The sequence below is a fragment of the Lepidochelys kempii genome, chromosome 6, assembly GCF_965140265.1.
Source record: "Lepidochelys kempii isolate rLepKem1 chromosome 6, rLepKem1.hap2, whole genome shotgun sequence".
Classification (NCBI taxonomy): Eukaryota; Metazoa; Chordata; order Testudines; family Cheloniidae; genus Lepidochelys; species Lepidochelys kempii.
This window is the reverse complement of record NC_133261.1, coordinates 103231381-103251218: the sequence shown is the minus strand read 5'-3', so window position 1 is coordinate 103251218 and position 19838 is coordinate 103231381. Positions and strand designations below refer to the sequence as shown.

General features: G+C 40.2%; 1 protein-coding gene across 5 annotated transcripts in view; it reads left to right on the top strand.

Moving 5' to 3' along the window:
- PPP4R3A (protein phosphatase 4 regulatory subunit 3A) overlaps positions 1-11101 on the top strand; it is a 72767-nt gene extending 61666 nt beyond the window's left edge. For all 5 annotated transcript variants that reach the window (XM_073349442.1, XM_073349444.1, XM_073349441.1 and 2 more), the window contains 5 exons: positions 1255-1424; positions 3059-3201; positions 6336-6526; positions 7090-7316; positions 10235-11101. In XM_073349442.1, the coding sequence (XP_073205543.1) occupies positions 1255-1424; positions 3059-3201; positions 6336-6526; positions 7090-7316; positions 10235-10348 (845 nt within the window). In that variant the 3' untranslated portion in view covers positions 10349-11101. The remainder of the gene's footprint in view (positions 1-1254; positions 1425-3058; positions 3202-6335; positions 6527-7089; positions 7317-10234) is intronic.
- Positions 11102-19838: the final 8737 nt, after the last annotated feature.

Genomic DNA, 19838 nt, shown 5'->3' with positions numbered 1-19838 from the left:
ACGAATTATGTCAGTAGAACTACATTGGTCAGAAGTGTGGAAAATCCCCATCTCTGCTGAGCATGTAGTTATACCGACCTAACTCCTGATGTAGACACACTATGTAGAGTTATAACTACTGCCTCTCAGGAGGGTGGAGTGCCTGCGCTGACAGGAGAAGCTCTCCTGTTGGCATAGGTAGCGTGTTCCTTAAGACTACAGTAGCCTAGCTGTACTGGTGCAGCCCTGTAAGTGTAGAAAAGCAAGCCCTCAGTTATGCACAGTAAGGTGCTGTTAGAGCTCAAATGCTAATGGAGCGCTGGAGTTCCTCAGAAGGGAGAGCCTTGAAAGAGATGTAAATAAATCAAGTCTCCACTGTGTGTTTGAAAGAGAGAAAATGCCATTTCCCATTTTAAAATAAAAGAAGGTTTACATTTCAAAAACATACAAAATATAATGAAATAGTTTCAAGTCTCTCATTGGAAAATAGAAATTATGAGCAAAATTCTGATTGCAGGAAAATGTGTTTTAGAATTTGGTCATGAAAGGGTAGATGCCACAGGGAATCCTAGTAGTTTATCTTTGACTTTTGATCACTAGTTAAATAAATTAAGTAGTCTCTGTCTAAATTCCAGTGGGCTTCTAAATCTCAAAAGCATAGCACAGTAAGATTGACAGTGTCTGCTCCAAAGAGGGCTGGGACTGGATTTTCAGGTTTCATGACAAATGCTGGGAAGATTCAGCTAATCACCCAATACAATATCTGATTACAGTCTGTACTAATAATTTCTTATTTTTGTTAATGGCAAATTTCTCTCTCATTTTTTTAAATAATCACATAAGTCCAACCACGAATATTGTCAGTGTTTCCTACATTGTGAAATGATTTTTCTTTTAAACTTGAACAGTTGTTTCAATTACACACTAACAGTGTAATTATGAAATTTGCCTAATTTACAGCATTCTGTTATGTTAAAGCATGTTCATTGAAAAGAGATGACCTATGAATTTAGGCTTACTCTGAATTTTTTCCCCCTGGTAATGTAATATGTCATCACATTTCAATTCTAGTTTCAAGAGCTACTGTAGATTTAATCCACAGGGTACTGGATATTTGAGTACGTAATCCACTACCAACAATGTAAAGCTCCATGAGAGTTGGGATTGTGAGTTATTCTTCTTGTAGTCAGCTTAGAACAATTGCTGGGCTTTTCTGGTTTTAAATGTAAAATATGAAAAATTCATGGCTTTTTAACAACCGTTTCTCTGTTTCAGGTGCCCTTCGTTTTAAGAGAAAGATAATTGGGTTGAAGGATGAATTCTATAACCGCTATATAATGAAAAGCTTTTTGTTTGAACCTGTGGTCAAAGCATTTCTCAACAATGGATCCCGCTATAATCTGATGAACTCTGCTATAATAGAGATGTTTGAATTTATTAGGGTGGTGAGTACTATCATGTCTTGAATTGACAATTTAATTTTTTATAATACATCATGTATACTTGGAGTTAAATAGACTTTAATTTATGATACAGTTATGGATGCCCACTTACTTCTGATAATGTTTAAATGGGAGCATCATAATAATGTGACCACTAGAAATCCATAATTTACGTGAAGTTTCACACGTACCACTGTTGGAAAACACTGCCTTTTTTGTCAAAGCTCTACATTCAGTGGATGTAGTGTTGAAGTTGCCCTCCATTGTGCCCAGACTTAAAAATGCAACCATTATATAAACTAACTCTGGATTTAATTATTTTTTTCTGAAAATATTAAAGAATAGATGTAACTTGAAATTTCACACATGGACACGCTAATTGTGTGCTCTGGTGCAACAACAGTAATTCTAAAGAATATGGAGAAGTGTGTTAATCTACCTGATATAAATATTGGCCCCCAAGATTTCTGCATGTGGCAATAAGGGACTAGTCAGTTCCCTCCAGAGAACTGTTCCCCCACACTTGCCACCTTCACCCAGACCCTGGCAAGATGCTTTCTGGTTTTAAGATCCACAAGGGGGAAGGGCAGCCTGATGTTGGGTTGGGATGGGGGTCAAGATGACATTTATCATTCCCCCACTAGTCCTGTAGAAATTATTTGGGAAATGTAACATATCCTGGAGCTTTAGTAACTCTCTGTGATGGGGATCCTCCCACTTACATGGGGGAGCCTCAGGGTAGTCAAGGCCTGGAATAGTCGTTGGTAGCACAACTTCAGTGGAGTCAAATTTTCAGAAGTGGAGAGAGTGATATTCGTGTTGAAGCTCCAGAGCCAGAGGACCCTGGCTTCCTACTGGTCCCTTAAAGTTCTGTGGGATTGGGAGTTGTCCCCGCAGCTCATTCTGTGAAGAAATAAACCTCTCTTTCCCCTTGTCTTCCCTCTGACATAAAGATATAATTATTTAGATTAGAATCTCCTTCCTTAGAGGTTTTTAAGGTCAGGCTTGACAAAGCCCTGGCTGGGATGATTTAACTGGGAATTGGTCCTGCTTCGAGCAGGGGGTTGGACTAGATGACCTTCAGGGGTCCCTTCCAACCCTGATATTCTATGATTCTATGATTTGTTTGTTTTTTCCTTTCTTCGTTGAGTAGTGATTGTTGTTTGTTTTCCTCTCTCCCTCTCTAAAATAAAGGTATTGACGTCCTTGTTTAGTTATTACAACAGATATAAGGAGACTGACTGATTGTAAAAATATATGTAAATTGCCATCAGAGATCTTAATTTTTAGAGTTTGCTTTCATTGTTTTTATACTGGCTTTGTAGACAAGTCTTTTATCTTTTTTTTTTTTTTTTATAAAGTTTAGAGGAGTTTATCAATACAAAACTGTTACTGTTCTCTTTTTATCAGATTATTAATCAGAAGTTAAGTACCAAATTTCAGCTACACTGGTATATACAATGTTTGTTTTTTAACTGAATAAATTAATATGATGTTACTTCGAAGGCATTTTATGAATATTGCATCTTTTCCATATCTTTCAGTTATATCCTGCTGTATTTTTTTATAGTAACAAAATAAATTAGTTGTCTTGAAGAATTAAAAAGTCTGTGTGTTTGATTGTACTTTTCTTATAGGAAGATATAAAATCATTAACTGCTCATGTAATTGAGAATTACTGGAAAGCACTGGAAGATGTAGATTATGTGCAGACATTCAAAGGATTGAAACTACGATTTGAGCAACAAAGGGAAAGACAAGATAATCCCAAACTTGATAGGTAAATATATATTTAAAGGTATTAATACTTTCATGGAAAATTGTCCTTGAGGATATAGGCGTTTGGATTTCTGTGTACTAGCGGGGCAGCCATAAATAATTCAGACCCTTCACTGTTTGCGGCTCAGGTCTTGCTGAACAGATCTGATTGACAGTGTGATTTCCAGATCTGTGTTGCTCAAACACTTGGTCAGTGTTCAACTGATATCTCTTCTGAAGCTGCACCTAACTTAAGAGTATGGAGGTTTTTTTCCAAAGTATAATAAATGCAGAAATAGTCTAACTTTTACATAGATTATCCTAACTGGAGCTAACAATATCTGAAGCTCATTCACTTGAAAATAAGATTCTCAACAGTAATCTGAAGGATTCTTGTCTCTTAGATTATCCCAGACTTTTTCCTAAAAAAATCATATACATAAACCACTTTTGGTGCAGTTAATTCCTGTGCTAGACTTTCACACGATTCATGTTTAAAATCACCAAGAAATGTAATTCCCAAAGAAATTCGTAGGGGGCATCTCATTTTGTCACTATGCGTATCAATAAAGTAAAAGATGATGTAATATTCCTCTTAGGCTATCCTGCTCCAGTGCTATAACAAAGCTATATGACTGCTGACATGCTTTTCCCTACATCACTTTAAAGTTACACAGGGATGATACTTCCTCTCTTAGGGTTCACACCTGTATTTATAGGCAAATAGTTTTACTTCTGTGCATATTCCTGTGGAATTAAAACCGCTATTCAGATTAGAACATTTGTTCATCTTCATAAATGTTTGCAGATTCTGGATCAATATTTTGAATTATTTATATTGTGGTTCCACACATTGAGAACACATTTTAATGAAATTATACGTGTTACCCATTCTAGAAGTTCAAATTTCAGATAGAGTTGCCAACTTGGTAATATATAAAAATCAGACACTCCTGCAGGACTGCCAGAACCTCCCCGCCCCGGCCCTTCTCCTTGAGGTCTTGCCCCTTCCCTACCTCTTCCCCCCGAGGCCTTGCCCCTGCCTTGCCTCTTCCTCCTGAGGCCCTACCCCCATTTGCTCCTCTTTCCCCCTCCCACTGTCACACGCTGCTCTTCCACTCCGCATGTGTCGTGAGGAACTTGCCTGCTGATCCGGGGCTAGCAGCTGCAACTATCCGATGCAGGTAGGAGGCAGCCCTGGCTGAGTAGGGGCTGGTACGTGTGATGACTCTCCCACTTGCAGTAACTGAACTTTGGATCCAGTCAGTAGATCTGACCATTCACCGTCGGGTCCCTTTTTCAACCGGCATCCGGCCACTGTAATTTCAGAACGTGTTATGTTGTTTTCATGTAAATTTGACTTCATTCTGGGTGATTTCTTAACTCTGATATTTCATTTTGAGAGTCTGAAAATTTAAGCAAAGGAGCAGGATTGCAGCAGATTTCTTTTAAAATGTCAGAAATTTTTTTAATAGATCTACCATGTTCTAGAGTGTGCTTCAAATATACAGTATTTAGTGCTAATATGTTGTGTTAAATATTATTACTCTGAATTATTAGTATCTAATGCCTGATAAACTGAGCATTTCAATATACGTAAAACTCAAAACCTAGAGCTTTTATATTAGCATGCGTGTGGGAGCGGGGAACAAACATTCAGCCATACCATACATTTCACATATGAAGAAGCTGTTTGTTGATGGTTATTGCCACATTTAAAGGCACCACATTGTCTCTACTTAATTTATTGATTTGTCAGCATAGAAAAATCTGATTTAGAGGTGCATTGCCCTTAATTAAAAAAATAAACAAAATTCTCTCTTTGCCCCTTTATGGCATTAGCCCAACACAGAAGAAATCCCTCTCTCCTATTCAGTTAGAAAAAAATCAAACACTAAGTGCTAAATTGTCCTTTGCATTTATCCCTGGCTAAGAGATAGCTCATAGTTATGCTGCCTCAGAGCAGCCCAAGGAAAGAATTATGGCCCTGAGAGGCACAGTTGGCCTAACTTTCCTCCTCCTATGCCTATAGTGGATATGGGGGAAGGCTTCCTATTTGGAGGCAGCATGGGAGTGGAGTGTCTTGCTCTCATTTACATTCCTTCATGGCCTTGTAAGCCAGGCCACTAGCTGGCCCTAAGTGAAGCATGCAAAAATAGCAAAGATTCGATTATGTGGTTTAGTGCAAGAAGTACTTTGGTTAAGACAGGTCCACAACTTGGGGGAGAGTGACCTCCAGAATACTCACAAAGGTGTAGGACTTAAGTTTACAAGTTTTCATCTTAAATCAAACTATCAGAATTCTAAATTCAACAAAATTAAAAGTGGTACTGTACATACAGACACCGCAAGACCGCAGTATTGCCAGTCACAAGCATTAAAATAACATGAGTCACGCCACAAAAACATGAGATGTTGAAAACAAAACGTTTTGGATTCTTTTTATTTGCCTCCTGATTTTTGAGTGTAGAGGGCTCACATTTTAAAGATTTTTCTCTGCACTCAGGAGCGGTAGAAACTTACTTTTTTTAGTGAAAGATGAATCTAATTTCCTGACTCTAGGAGCTGGACTTTAAAAAATACACAAACCGTCAGATTCACAATATAATTTAGAGTTGACAATACTGACACCTTGTTCGTGACATCTATTATTATAACATTGGTATTAATTGATTGAGTTTTCATTTATCTATAAAGTATAATAATTTTATAATTCTTTTAAAATGTCCTTTGTTTTTTGGGGTTTTTTTTTGGCAATTGTAGATTAGTAGTATGACAATACTCCACAATTTACTAGTACTTTTTAGTGCATTTTATTTAAAAACACACAGACTACTCTTAGTAATTTAAGACTTACAGTACCTTTGGAGAGAGCGATGAAGTATGTGTGAATGTGCTTATTCGTGAGGTTTTGCTGTGCTATATATTAAAATTTTCTCTTGTTGGATTTCTTTATGTGGTCCACGTAAAGTAAATAAATCCATTTCAGGATGACTTTTAAAAAAAATAAAATATTGATAGTTCTTTTATCACATTATTTTTGTCTGTAAGCTCAAATTGTGTAACCCTACGCCATTCGGTTTATTCCAATATTTATGTAAGCTTAAAGCAATACTTGAGTCTCAAAACCCTTAAAACCTACTTGTTGTTCCACAGCATGCGCTCCATCTTGAGAAACCATAGATACCGGAGAGATGCAAGAACCCTAGAGGATGAGGAGGAAATGTGGTTTAATAGTGATGAAGATGATATGGAGGATGGCGAAGCAGTGGTGCCCCCGTCTGACAAAACTAAAAATGATGAAGACATTATGGATCCTATAAGTAAATTCATGGAAAGGAAAAAATGTAAGTGCCTGGAAGAAGAATGGCCATGTTATCTAGTTTTAAATGAAAGCCTGCGCTTCTATTTTAAGGAAGTATTATAGTCAGGGGTTTGCCTGTATTTTCATATAAAGCCTTATTTTTAGTATTAGAACTTGCTACATGCAACTAAACTCAAACCATTTTAGGTTTTATTCATATCTATTTTAAGGCATAAAAGTGAAAAAATAATGTTCTTTGAATGAATTTGCCTGTTTTTCTTAATGCACTGAAATGAAAAAATCCCAGCTGAATAATCAAGTTGTCCATATGCTGTTTGCTTAATTTATATCTAGTCAGCTTCTTTGTACAGTCGACAAATAATATCACTGAAATAATGCACAATGGGGTCCTGGTCCGTGACAAGGGCTGCTAGGCATTACAGTAATACAAGTTGTTATAAAAATGTATTCATATCTCCTTCCACCAAGGTACAAGTGAAGATAGACAGGTGGAACTTTTGTAGCAAAATATTAAACATTTCATAACTCACATTTATTTACAAAAATCACTGGGGTATCACTGAAAAGTATATTTCTTTTCTACAGTGAAAGAGAGTGAAGAAAAGGAGGTTCTTCTGAAAACTAATCTTTCAGGTCGTCAGAGCCCAAGTTTCAAACTTTCCTTCTCTAGTGGTACAAAAACTAACCTTACCAGCCAGTCATCTGCAAGTAACTTGTCTGGCTCTCCAGGATCGCCAGGATCTCCAGGATCACCAGGATCACCGGGATCAGTTTCTAAAAGCACATCTCAGATGGCAGCTATTACTACCAAGGTATTTTTCAGTTACCAGTGGTCAAATTTTTATTCTAGCAAATTTAGAGCCCATCTGATCACCTACATAAATTTGAGTTATTTCCAGTAGTTTAAGAATGGGTTCATTTTGGGAGAGTCCTTAGTACATTTTCCTGGTCTCTAGCACTTTTGAAGAACCTTGACCTAATATAAACAAAAGGAGTATTTAAATCAATTTTTATGCACAAACTTGTGCACAACTTAAAAAAAAAAGTCTTAAATATGAAGTATTTATTTGACGTATTCTCCATTTTCATTTAATTTTACTGTGGAATATAAAAAGCAGTCTACATTCGTTGGGTTGCATAGGAATACTGGGTGGACACAAATAGTTTGCTGTTGAAAGAGTTAATGGAAATATTACCAAATTTTGCTGCACACACCACCATATGTCCCTAGCAGCAATTCTTACAGCAGTTTCCAGAATCCTACAGCTATTTTATTAGCTGTGGCCATATATTCTTGGAGACAGTTGCTGTATGCCACAACACACGTGTGATTATTAAAATTTTGCTTCGAACGGAATTTCAGCTTTTTTTCAGTTGACTGTCAGTTTTCAGGTGGGGCACACTAAACTAATGAAAAATCATTAAAAAGGATTATCAGTAGTTGTATGAAATACTCGGAAGGAGCATATTAAAACTCCAACAACACTATATTTGTAAATGCAGTTAACTACATTTTGTCCTAAAATTATATACAACTCTTGTGTATTATCAAGATCAGTTTTCACAGTGGGAAAAGAATATATGGAGAGTAGAATTTCATGGTAATACAAACCCACTAAGAAAACCAGAACCTACTATAGTACTGAATTCTTCCATTTCTGAAGTGTCATTTGGATCTTTCTCTAGTCATGTGTTCTCCCGGAAGCCTGGAAATGAGGCCATTTCATCAGTTTTTAAAAGTCTGGATGAGTTTTCTTCACTTCCATATCTCATTTTTGTTCTGTCTTACCAAAAGTTTTCTTCTACCAGTCATAGTATACCAGCAGGAGGGAAGCCTGATTGGAAAGAGAACTAATGTGAGATTCCCTTAAAAATGTCCCCTCCAAGTTCTTCTGTAGGGAAGAGGGGTGGCAGATTTGTCCCACCCTTAGAAGAAGCAGTAGGTCAGGTACTCATGGAATTTAACTCAGTCTCCAACAGATTCCCTATCCATGTGGAGGCTTTCGTTCCCTCACCAGCCTCTGGTAGCCCTGCTACTCTCCCTAGCAGGAGAGTAGAGTTAAAGCTTGGACACCTTTAGGACGTTCCTTATATTAGGTGCTCTTCAGAACAGAGGGGATTCCACTAAAACATGAATACAGGGATTGCACATCTTCCTACCCCTCTGCATGCATGGGTCACTGAGTATGTAGAGGAATATGGGAGAGTAGGATAGCGCCACAAAGGAAGCTAATTGTTCTGTTCTGGAATGACAGTATCTACATGTAGAAAACTCCCCTTTATGTACAGATATTAGGGGAATGATACTGCCCTTTGTTTTTTAGTATTCTGTAAATTAGTTTTTGTTTTATAATTCACTCACAAGCTCAAAAGCCAAATCAAAAGTGAACCTTACCTACAGTACTTAGTTTGACAGTTTCCTGATCCTGACAACCCCTCTTCCTCCATCCCACCCCCCAAGCAATAAATCTAGCTGTATATATAGTCTTACTTGTTGAATAATTAGACTGTTTTAAATGTCAAATGGTCCACAGTACTTGGAAAAGGTTATATTTACACTGTTATTGTGCAGTTTGTTGGGTTATCTGTTAATGCAGTGCAACAATGGTCTTTCTGTATAAGGTATCTTCCTCTTAACTTAATACCATAGTATTTCTGTGGATTCTGAACATTTTGCTCTAAAAATATTATCACTTATTCTTATATACGCCCATTAGAAATTAACATTGGAATTAGGTTTTCTAGTAACATTTATTTACTCACATTATTTTATATAGATAATATATATACAGTATTACGCTGTATAAAATACTACTGTATATTGTGTGTATATATTATATACAATATACTTGTTGCATTTATGCCTCGGTATGCAATGGCCAAAATTTTCTAACTTGGATGACTAAAGTTAGGCACCTAAACAAGGGGCTTGATCTTCAGAGGTGCTGGATGCCCACAACTCTTGGTAGTCATGTGTTGACTAAATTCCAGAAATTTGAAAATATTGTAGTAAGTGGGAGTTGTGGGTGCTTACCATCTCCTAAGATCAAGTCACATATTTAGGTGCCTAAATATAGATGTAGGTGCCTAACCATAGGCATCTGAATTAGAACATTTTGATCAGTATGTGCAATGTAGATGAGTTAATGTTACTAGAGATACTTCTAATTTTGAATTTCCTAAAATTGTTTACATTTTGTAACCTTCACATCATATTAATATAGCTACTTTGCATATAATAAACATATATTTAAAATTACTATTACTACTTTTAAATTAGTGTTAGTGAAAAGAGACCATATTATAAAATTATCCTAATTGATAATTCAATTTGAAGGATGTTCCATATTGTCTCTGAAGTTCTGCCAGATCGCTCATTGCTGCAGTCCAGTCAACTATCCTAGGTAAAGGAAATTTCCATCTTTGTACAGATAGAGCTGCAATGACAATTTTTTGCTAAGTAGTTTGCATTTTCTTTAATTTCTGCCCAAATTATCCCCATAGGTAGGATTGTTTGGAGGGGTAGAACCCTTTTTTCGGATTTACTGTAATCAGCACTTCCAAAAGACATTACTTCTGTGCATGTTGGAGTTGGGTTGTTTTTTGTTTTTTTTACAAAACTTCAGACTTATCAATATTCTTGTGGTAATAACAGTTTCTAGTATCTCTGGGTTTGGGCAATATTTGGTTCATTTTTGTGTACGTCTTAATTATTTGTATTTCTTCACAGGGAGGCCTCGTGGGGCTTGTAGATTATCCTGATGATGATGAAGAGGATGATGAAGATGAAGATAAGGAAGAAACTCTACCTTTGTCAAAGAAAGCAAAACTTGAGTCATCATAATGGCAACCGTCTAATATCTATTCCAGTTGGGGAAGGGAAAAAAAACTACTAATTTTTCAAATGAAAAATAATACACCACAACAGCAGCAATCTTTTGTGAATTACTGTGTGTGACACAGATCAACCTATACAAATGGATTTCTGCTAATCAAGTGCCAATTCAAAGGAGCAGAAGAAGGGGAAAATATTACATTTAGGGGGAAGACTTATGCCTTTGAGCTCTCCAGCTTGGACCACACATTGCCCTTTTCTCAGGGAAGGAAATGGAAAAAAATAAAAAGCCAACAGGGCAGGAGTTTTGTTAACGGAACTCTGGATTGGCTGGTCAATTACTACAATCAGAATATGCTTTCTTGGACAATGTATGGGACTTTTGAAGAAAAGGCTGTCTTGCCATAATTCTTCACTAAGAATGCCAGCAGTTTCTTTGTATAAAGAGACCTGCCTTTGAAATCATAAATTCTGAACATTTTAGTCAAGCTGCAACAGGTTTTAAAAACCTCTATGGGGGAGGGCCTGAATATAAAGTTTCCTCTTTTTTTATCTGTTCCCTTTTGCCCTTTAAACTGCAGAATTTTTTTGGAGGTGGGGGATTTGTCTGTCCCTTCTTGATTAAAGATTGAGTGGAATTCTAGATGTGGTCACTTTTTGTGTCATTATTTTATTTTATTTTATTTTATTTTGCCCCCTGAGTGTATGCTTAGTTGTTGAGTATATATTTGGGACCATTAAAAATTTTTTGATGTAATATAATCTCACTGTTGTGCTGGTACCTGTTTCACCCTGTGTAATTTTGTTTTGCAACACAAATCTTAATATGTGTAGGATTTTATGGAAGATGGTATAGTTTTTATTGAAAAAAAATGATTCTTGCCACAATGTGCATACAAAAGCAATACTATTTTGTGACTAAATATTTTATATTAAACTTTACATCAGCAACTGTCTTGAGAAACAATTCAGGGAAATAAGATGTAATATTAAAAAAAAAAAAAGTTGAAGAAACCTATAAAGATGAAATTAGTATTCCAAAGAGATTTTGAAATATCATAACTGGGAACAGTGATGGTATACTTACGAATCAAAATGGATGATGGATGATTTAGGAGCACCAGTATATTGACACATTTGACTTATGAAAATAAAAAAAGAAATCATTAAAGGTGAAGGAAAATCTGCATTAGTGGTATTTTTTAAACCTCTGACTCCCTTTGGAATACCAGTTTTAGTGTTATAAAGATGGTTCCAAGATTTGTTCATTTACCAGAATACTGTCTATTGAGATCTATTCTGGTACCTGGCTAGAAAACGCACTAAAAATTTAATTACTAACTCAATGACCATATCTGTTTTCCAAAATCTGATTAATCTCAATTCTTAAGTGAAACTAAATGCTGCATGCTACTTCCTTAGTTTCTTTTGCAAATGTAGACTTTATTACATAGAGGGATTACTTTCAATAAGTAGCAAAATAATAAGAGTATCTTCTTAGAAATTAGTTTCATTCTTTTCCAAGCAAAAGATACCTGCTTAATGAGAAGTTGATTGCCCTCTGCTCATTCACATTACCAGACTGTCACAAGTACAAGTATGCCATTTTATAGGATTTGACCATAGATAGCAGCTTAGCTTTTAGTGTCTGTAGGTGGAATGTTGCATGGAAACTGACACATTGCCTGTAAGGTGCCTACAAAAAATACTTTTCAGATTGTGTGCCAGTTGTCAGTGTCAAAGCATTTGAGCTTCATCTTTATTAATACATATGTAATTGCACGGTGATTCCAGATTTAAATGAGAAAACACCATGGGGGAAAGAAGTGAATTGGTTATTGTAGCACACAATGTGAGTTAGTCTTTCTTTGCATTAACTACCTTTTCCTCAACAAGTTACTTCAGTTTTTCAGGTCCATGGTTATTTTATAAGTTATATTCATAGTAAAAAAAAAAAAAAAAAAGGAGTACTTGTGGCACCTTAGAGACTAACCAGTTTATTTGAGCATGAAAACTTATGCTCAAATAAATTGGTTAGTCTTTAAGGTGCCACAAGTACTCCTTTTCTTTTTGCGAATACAGACTAACACGGCTGTTACTCTGAAACCTATATTCATAGTGTATGGTTGTGACATACCAGGGTACAATCCAGACTAATGAACAGTTGTCACCCCTGTCCTGCAACCTTGGGTGCATTACAATTCCTTGCTGAAGTAGCTCCCAGCTGGGCCACAAACAGCATTCCAGCATGCAAGCCACATCCTGAATGTCTGTATGTAACTGCAGCCTGCCAGCCACACTTGGGTTACACTTTGGCTATCACTAGCCTTGGTTATATTGCAGGATGACTGCAACAGTCCTAGATTTTCCCCTAGAACTGTATGTCCTGTACTGCCTAGCTCTGTCCTGAACAGTATATGTATTTTAAGGAAACATGCCAGCTTATTGTTTCAAATAGTTATTCAAACGCTTCAGTTTAAACTCAGTTTTATTTAATCCAGTGTAAAACATAAATATGAGCACCAGCAAAACAACTGCAAACCTAGAATTGGCCAGATTAGAGAGAGAAGCAAGAGACAAAGAACATGAATACTAAGAGTGGCACCAGAGATGAGAATGAAGGAGCAGGAAGCTGCCCACTGGTGAGCCATGGAGCTGAAGGAAAAAGAAACAGCTGCCCTCCAGAGCCCTGGAAGCTGAGAAGGATAAGGAAAAGAGAAGCAGCTGCCCAAAAACAAGCCATGGAGCTGAATGAAAAAGAAAAAGCAGCCCTCCAACAAGCCCTAGAAGCTGAGAAGCCGAAATAGAGAGAAACAGCTGCCCGCAAGGGAGCCATGGAGCTGAAAGAGCAAGAGGCTCAAGAAAAGAAGGAACAGAAATATAATCTGGACATGATGGGGAAAAACATGGACAGATCCCAGTCACCAGCCTCTCCCTCAGTTGAAGGAACCCTCAGCTGGGATAAGCTGTGTGCTGCATGCAAGGAATCAGGCTGCATTGGAGAATACCTTACCACTTTTGAAAGGCATTGTAAGGCACCCCAGGTTGCAGGGCAGGAGTGACACAGCTACTCAGTCTGGATACATCACAATGGTGTTCTGTAAAAGGACAATTATCGGTGAATTTTGTGCTGATGAAAGGTGTTAGATTGATAGCCCAAAAATTAAATCTGTCACTAACCAAACAGGTACAACCGAGCGTTGAAGTGTGAGTTTCCCCACATTGTCTTGCTGAAGTGGCTCAGTGCTGACTTGGAGGGATTTATCTTTATGGATGAGAGAGAAGGGGATGCTTCAGTCCATGTTTTTGGGGTTTTTTTGTTTTTTTTAATTTATCTGATCTAAATGTCTGGGTAGCTGTAAGCCAGTCCTGGAAATGTTATTGCTTGAAGGCTATCGACTGTTTCACCATTGTGATAGGCTCAGCTGTACCAACTAACTGGAAATGTGCGAGACACAATTGATGGTCATTGGACAACAATTTGAAAATCAAAGGCTTGGTATCTCTCTGGATGTGCCACTAAAGAAGGGCAGCCACCAAGGCAGGAACAGGTGCCACTGTTCATCAGCAAAGGGTTGATTCTTGGTATCTAATTGTTTTCATGCTACTGCTTGAGAAGTTGCAGCCATGTATTTCACTTAGGTGTGTGCACACACCTAAGATGCACTGGAGCCAGAGAATTTTGCCTAGTAGTACCTGTAGAGGGTCAGCACTTGCATCTTGTGGCCATAGTCCCTCCCCTCGCTGTATGAGGTAGTGCCACCCTGACCCCTCCCTCAGTTCCTTCTTACCACCTGTTGATGGAGTCAGAGCTCTGGGTGGTCTTAACCTCACAACCTCTCACTATTTTAGTCTCTCTCTTTGTAGTTAGTGGTACCCTTAGTATTATATTAGTGTTAGTTGTATTTAATTAAGTATTCTTTTGTGTTGCCCTAACTGGGGTTTAAATATTGTCCATCATGTGGGGAAGCAATCCCCAACAACAATCGCCATGCATGATGCACGCTGTGCTTGGGCAAGGCCCATGTCAAGGAGCAGTGTTCAATTTGTTGTTCATTCATGAAACAGACTCATGGCTAGGGACCTTCACCTAAAGCAGCACCTACTCAAACAGACCATGCAGCCTGCTTCCGCACTGAGGCCCTCATTGGATTGGAGGTCACGCTTGGATTCTGAGAGTGCTGCCGCTTCACACCCTGGAGCAGGCACCAAAGAGCTGGAAGAGTCCCTGTTGAGTGCAAAGAGGAAAATGTCATATAAGACTCAAGACCGCTCCATGCCTCATAGGGACTCTTCCACCTCCCCCAGGAAGAGCACGAAGCATGGGGTAAGTGCCAGCGTGTGGGATGGTGTGAATGCCTCTGACCACTCCTTGGTACTGAGTAAAGAGGTTAGAGACATGTACTATAGACTTTGGTTCTGGCCCTGGGGTGTCTATTGAGTCCTGTACTGATGAGTTAAATGTCGGTGGCATACCAGGCCGCTACAGAACTCTTCTGCCTTTCCATTCCGACCTCTCCCTTGGTCCAGGACTTTGCCAAGGCTGCATCATTTATAGCCCCACTACCTGGATGGGCTGCTGAACCCTTGGGTCTATTGGCACCGCACCCTGCTGATCCCCTTCCACAGTCTGAAAGTAGGGCTGGTACTGGACTCAGAGCAAGGGACTACCCTCATCGGCACCAGTTCCCGCCTTGTTCTGGGCAACAGATGAGTCAGACCAGTTACTTACATCCTCTGGACTAGCTCCACCTTTATCCCTGGAAACCCAAGGCTCCTTGGTATCTAGGTGTGGCTCTTCCTCCTCCCACTATCCATTGCCTGATCCATATTGGGGACTGTTTATGGAGCACTACAGGCACCAAGATTGGCACTCATCTTGCAGTCGGGACAGGGACCCCTGGTCAAGTGCCTATTGGCCACCAGTGCCCTATCCTTATCAGTCACCTCCATAGAATCTGTGGGACATTCCTTAGTCACAGAGGTCACTCTCATCAGCTAATTCTAAGATGAGGTTGCCAGGCAGATTGGTGGCAGGAATTGTCGACCCACTGCAAGTTCAAGCACCAGTTAGCTTTCCCCATGCTGAGCCTCTGGAGCTGTCCCTCCCAGCTCCACCAGTCTAGGAATGGGAGCCAGCCTTCGTGCAGTTAGCCGCTGCTCTTCATCCCCGGACAATTCAGCAACGCCTGACTCATCTTCTTCTCCAATACCTGAGGGTTTCAAGGCCTACCAGGACCTTTTGCAGCACGTGGCTGCTTCACTGGACGTTCAGGCAGATTTCCTGCAGGAGAACACCCATAAACTAGTGGATATTCTGCAGCTGTCTGCTCCTGGGAGAGTAGCTGTCCCTGTCCATGATGGGCTCTTAGAGGTTCAAAGGTTCTGTAGAGCATACTAGCATCAGTACTGTCTACCATGAAGCACATGGAGAAATGCTGTCTATCCTGTTGCAGAGGTTTGATGGCTTTTACTCCCATTGGCCCCAAATTCCATAATCCTAGCTGCAATGAATGATAGCCTGCCAAGGTATGTTAAAGTCCTATCCTAAAAACAAGGACTCCAAAAGGATAGATTTAATGGGCAGGAACATTTACACCACCTCCTCCCTGCAAATGTTGATTGCAAACCAACAGGCAGTGTTGTCCAAGTATGACTTTGTAAATTGGACAGCTATGTCTAAGTTTGTGGGCCAGCTGCGTGAAACCTCCAGAGTGGAATTTTGGGCATTTATCAATGGAGGCTATTCAGTAGCCAAGACGTTGCAGTCTGCACTGGACATTGTGAATACTTCAGCCAAAGTTATGGTTTCTGTGGTGACCATGAGAAGGGTGTCCTGGTTGCAGAATTCAGGCATTGCTCCTGATGTGCAGCAGGCCACAGATGATTTGCCTTTCGGTAGCCAGGTGTTTGTTTTTGGACAAGACCTTGCACTCCTTCATGGATTCTAGGGCTACCCTATATTCCTTGGGGATGTATATGCTGGTAGTGCAGAGGCGCCACTTCAGTGGCCAACAGCAGCATCAATACCATCCACAGTGCGCCTTTTGGGCAGCCTTTTCCTCCCTTGAGACAGCTGGCTTACCCCAGAAAGGGGCATAGATCCCAAAGGAAGAGGCAGTTGGGTCCAGGGTCTGGCCAGTCAACACACCTTCTCCTGGTCCCCATTTTGACTCTTTGGTCTAGAGCAGTGGCTGGTCATCAATTCCTTTGCCCCACCTCTGTTCAGGGACAGGCTAACTCACTTTTAGGATGCCTGGGGCTTGATTACAACTGATAGCTGGGTCCTAAGCACTGTCAGATCGGGATATGCAATCCATTCCTCTCCACTCCTCCCCTCCACCCTTCCTCCCTGTCCATCTTCAGGGACTCCTCTCCCAAGATGCTGGTCCTTCAGCAGGTCCACTCTTTACTGGTCATGGGAATGGTGGAGGAAGTTCCTTTGGAACACTGGGGTCAGGGTTTCTGTTCCCAGTGCTTCCTGGTTCCCAAGTCCAAGTGAGAGGTAAAACCTATTCTCAACCTCTGCAATCTCCACAAATATATTAGATATATGAAGTTCAGTATGGTCACCCTGTCACCCTGTGTTGACTCAGAATGACTGGTTTGCTACTCTGGACCTTCAGGATGCTTGCTTCCACGTGGCAATTCTCCCAAGCCACAGAAGACATCTCCAGTTCATTGTGATGAATGGTTATTTTCAGTACACAGTCTTTTCCCTTCCATCTATCTTCTGCCATCTGGGTTTTGTCAAAGTCAGATTCAGGACTCACATAATTTGTCAGACCACTCTGTTTATCAGCAAAGCCCTTTGCCAATGCACCCAGATATGTGAGTCCCTCTCTGAGGCTCAAGTTAACTTATTTATACAAATAAGCCAAAGCCAATTTAACAATTTAAAGAAACAAAAGGAAGCAGAAACTGACAAATATACATACATATCTTATTTGCATACTAATGTTTACCAATCTAGCTCAGTAGGAGTTCTAAGTTTGAGGACCCATTGTCTCACACTCCTTAATGTTTCTCTTCCTGACAACTATATTTCAACAAACCCTTCAAGTAGCATTTCTTTAATGAATTATAATTTCAATATAATTCATTCTACTTTCACAGTTTTTATCAAATATATTCTCATGGTGATGGCATACCTCAGGATGAAGGGAATCCACATCTTCCCGTATCTGGATGACTAGCTACGCAGGCCAGGTCTACACTATAGACCTATATTGGTATAACTACATCACTCAGAAGTATGAAAGATCCGTAGTTAATACACCTCTTGGGGAGGCATATTAACTACACCAGCTGGAGAGCTACCTATCTACATAGGAGCATCTTCACTTAAATGCTTAGAGTGGCGCAGTTGCACCAATGTAGCATTTTAAGTGTAGACCTGCCCTCCAAGCAGGTCCAGGGAAAAGAAGTCCTTTATCACATACGCATTACATTGTGCTTACTTGACCATCTGGGTCTCGTCCTAAACATTGGAAAGTCAACGTTGGTCCCCACTCAGAAAATCGGATTAATTGGGCTGCTGATACTCTACAAGTTTGAGAGTGTTTCTGCTGACCAACCATTTCCAGACAATTTACCACCTTTGTGTCTGTCTGTAGTCTTAACCTTCCACAACAGTTTGCATGTGCCTGAGGCTCTTAGGCCACAAGTCCACTTGTACACAGGTGGTTAATTTGCAAAGTTGCACCTTTGTCTTCTTCAGATATGGCTCAGGACTGTTTTAACATCCAAGCCTTCACCCTCTGGACAGATTGGTCTGCCTCCCTCTGTTGATCCTGGACTCCTTGCAATGGTGGCCGGTTCAGAGTACTGTATGTTAAGGCGTGCCCTTCGCGCCAGCCCTTACCAACCAGGACTGTTGTCATCAATGCCTCCCTGGTAGGTTAGGGAGCACATCTGAAGTCGCCGAATGTTCACGGCCTGTGATTGGAGTAGGAAGTGCAACTGTATATCTCACTGTCCTGGAGTTTCAGGCCATCTACAATGCCTGTCTCGCTTTCCTAGACCTCATCAAGGGTTCAGTAGTTCACATACTTAACAGTCAATACCACTGTGATGTATTATGTGAACAGGCAAAGGGGAGCACACTTCAGCGTGCTCTGACAAGAGGTGATCAGGTTGTGGCAGTTCTGCATCAACAAGAGTATCAATCTGATAGCCGATAACTGGTCCTGGGTCCAGAATCATCTTGTGCACAATCTCAGGAATTTTGCCCTGCACCACGAGTGGGCTCTGAAGTTCAGCGTTCCGAGAGTCATCTTTGCAGCGTGGGGCATCCGACAATTGACCTGTTTGCTACAAGGGACAATAGGAAATGCCATCTGTTCTGCTTTCAAGGGGGCCCCAGTCTAGGTTCCCTGGCTGACTCCTTCAACCTCAGCTGACAATCAGTTCCCTGTATGATTTTCCTCCAAGCCTGATCATTCCGCAGGTCATCCTCAAGCTGAAAGCAGATCAGACCAAGCTCATCCTCATTGCCCCGGCATGGCCGTGGCAGTGTTGGCTTTCCAAGCTTGCACTAACGATTCAGCCTCCCATATCCCTTCCTCTCCATCCTAACCTGCCTACTCAGAATCATGGTCATACTTTATATCCCTCGCTCAGCTCCCTGCATCTCACAGCATGGCTGCTCTGTGGTTGAATGAGGAGGAAGAGCTATGTTCAGCAGCTGTTTGACAGGTCCTACAAGTAGGATAAAACTCTCTACCAGGGTGGCCTATGGGGCAAAGTGGTCGTTGGCCCATTGAGTTCAGATGATGCTGGCTGGTATCCAAGACCTCTTGAAGTATTTGTTGCATCTTCAGTCATTGGGTCTTACACTTAGCTCATTGAGGGCGCATCTAGCAGCGATCTCAGCCTTTCATCCACCCATTCATGGATTATCACTATTTTCCAATGCCATGGTGACATTGATCTTAATGCTTGTCTTAGTGGCTTTCATGGGACCTGTTCAAGCCTCTGGCATCTTGTCTTTTTCCTCTCATGTGTCAAACTGCATTCCTCATGGCGATAACATCTGTGAGGAAAGTGAGATTGTTGCAGGTTTTGATGGCAGAGCCTCCTTACACACACTTCTCCAAAGACAAAGTGACGTTGCAGCAGCACCTGAACTGTGTGCCGAAAGTGGTTTCTCAGTTTCATTTAAACCAGGCAGTATGTTTGTCTGTGTCCTCCTCTTCCCCCACCAAGCCACATTCATCTCCAGAGGGGCAGCGTCTTCTTGTGCTGGATGTCCGATAATGTCTGGCCTTTTATCTGGACAGGACTAAACCCTTTCAGGCTTTGCCTTGTTTGTTTGTATCATATGCAGGCCATATGAAGGAACAAGCAGTCTTCTCACAGACTATCTCTAAGTGGGTAACTTCCTGCTTCAAGACTGCATACGAAACAGCTTTGGCTACATCTCCTCTATGGGTGTGAGCTCAATTCTATGCGAGTGCAAGCTATGTCAATAGTGTTTCTCAAGTGAGGTCTCAATATT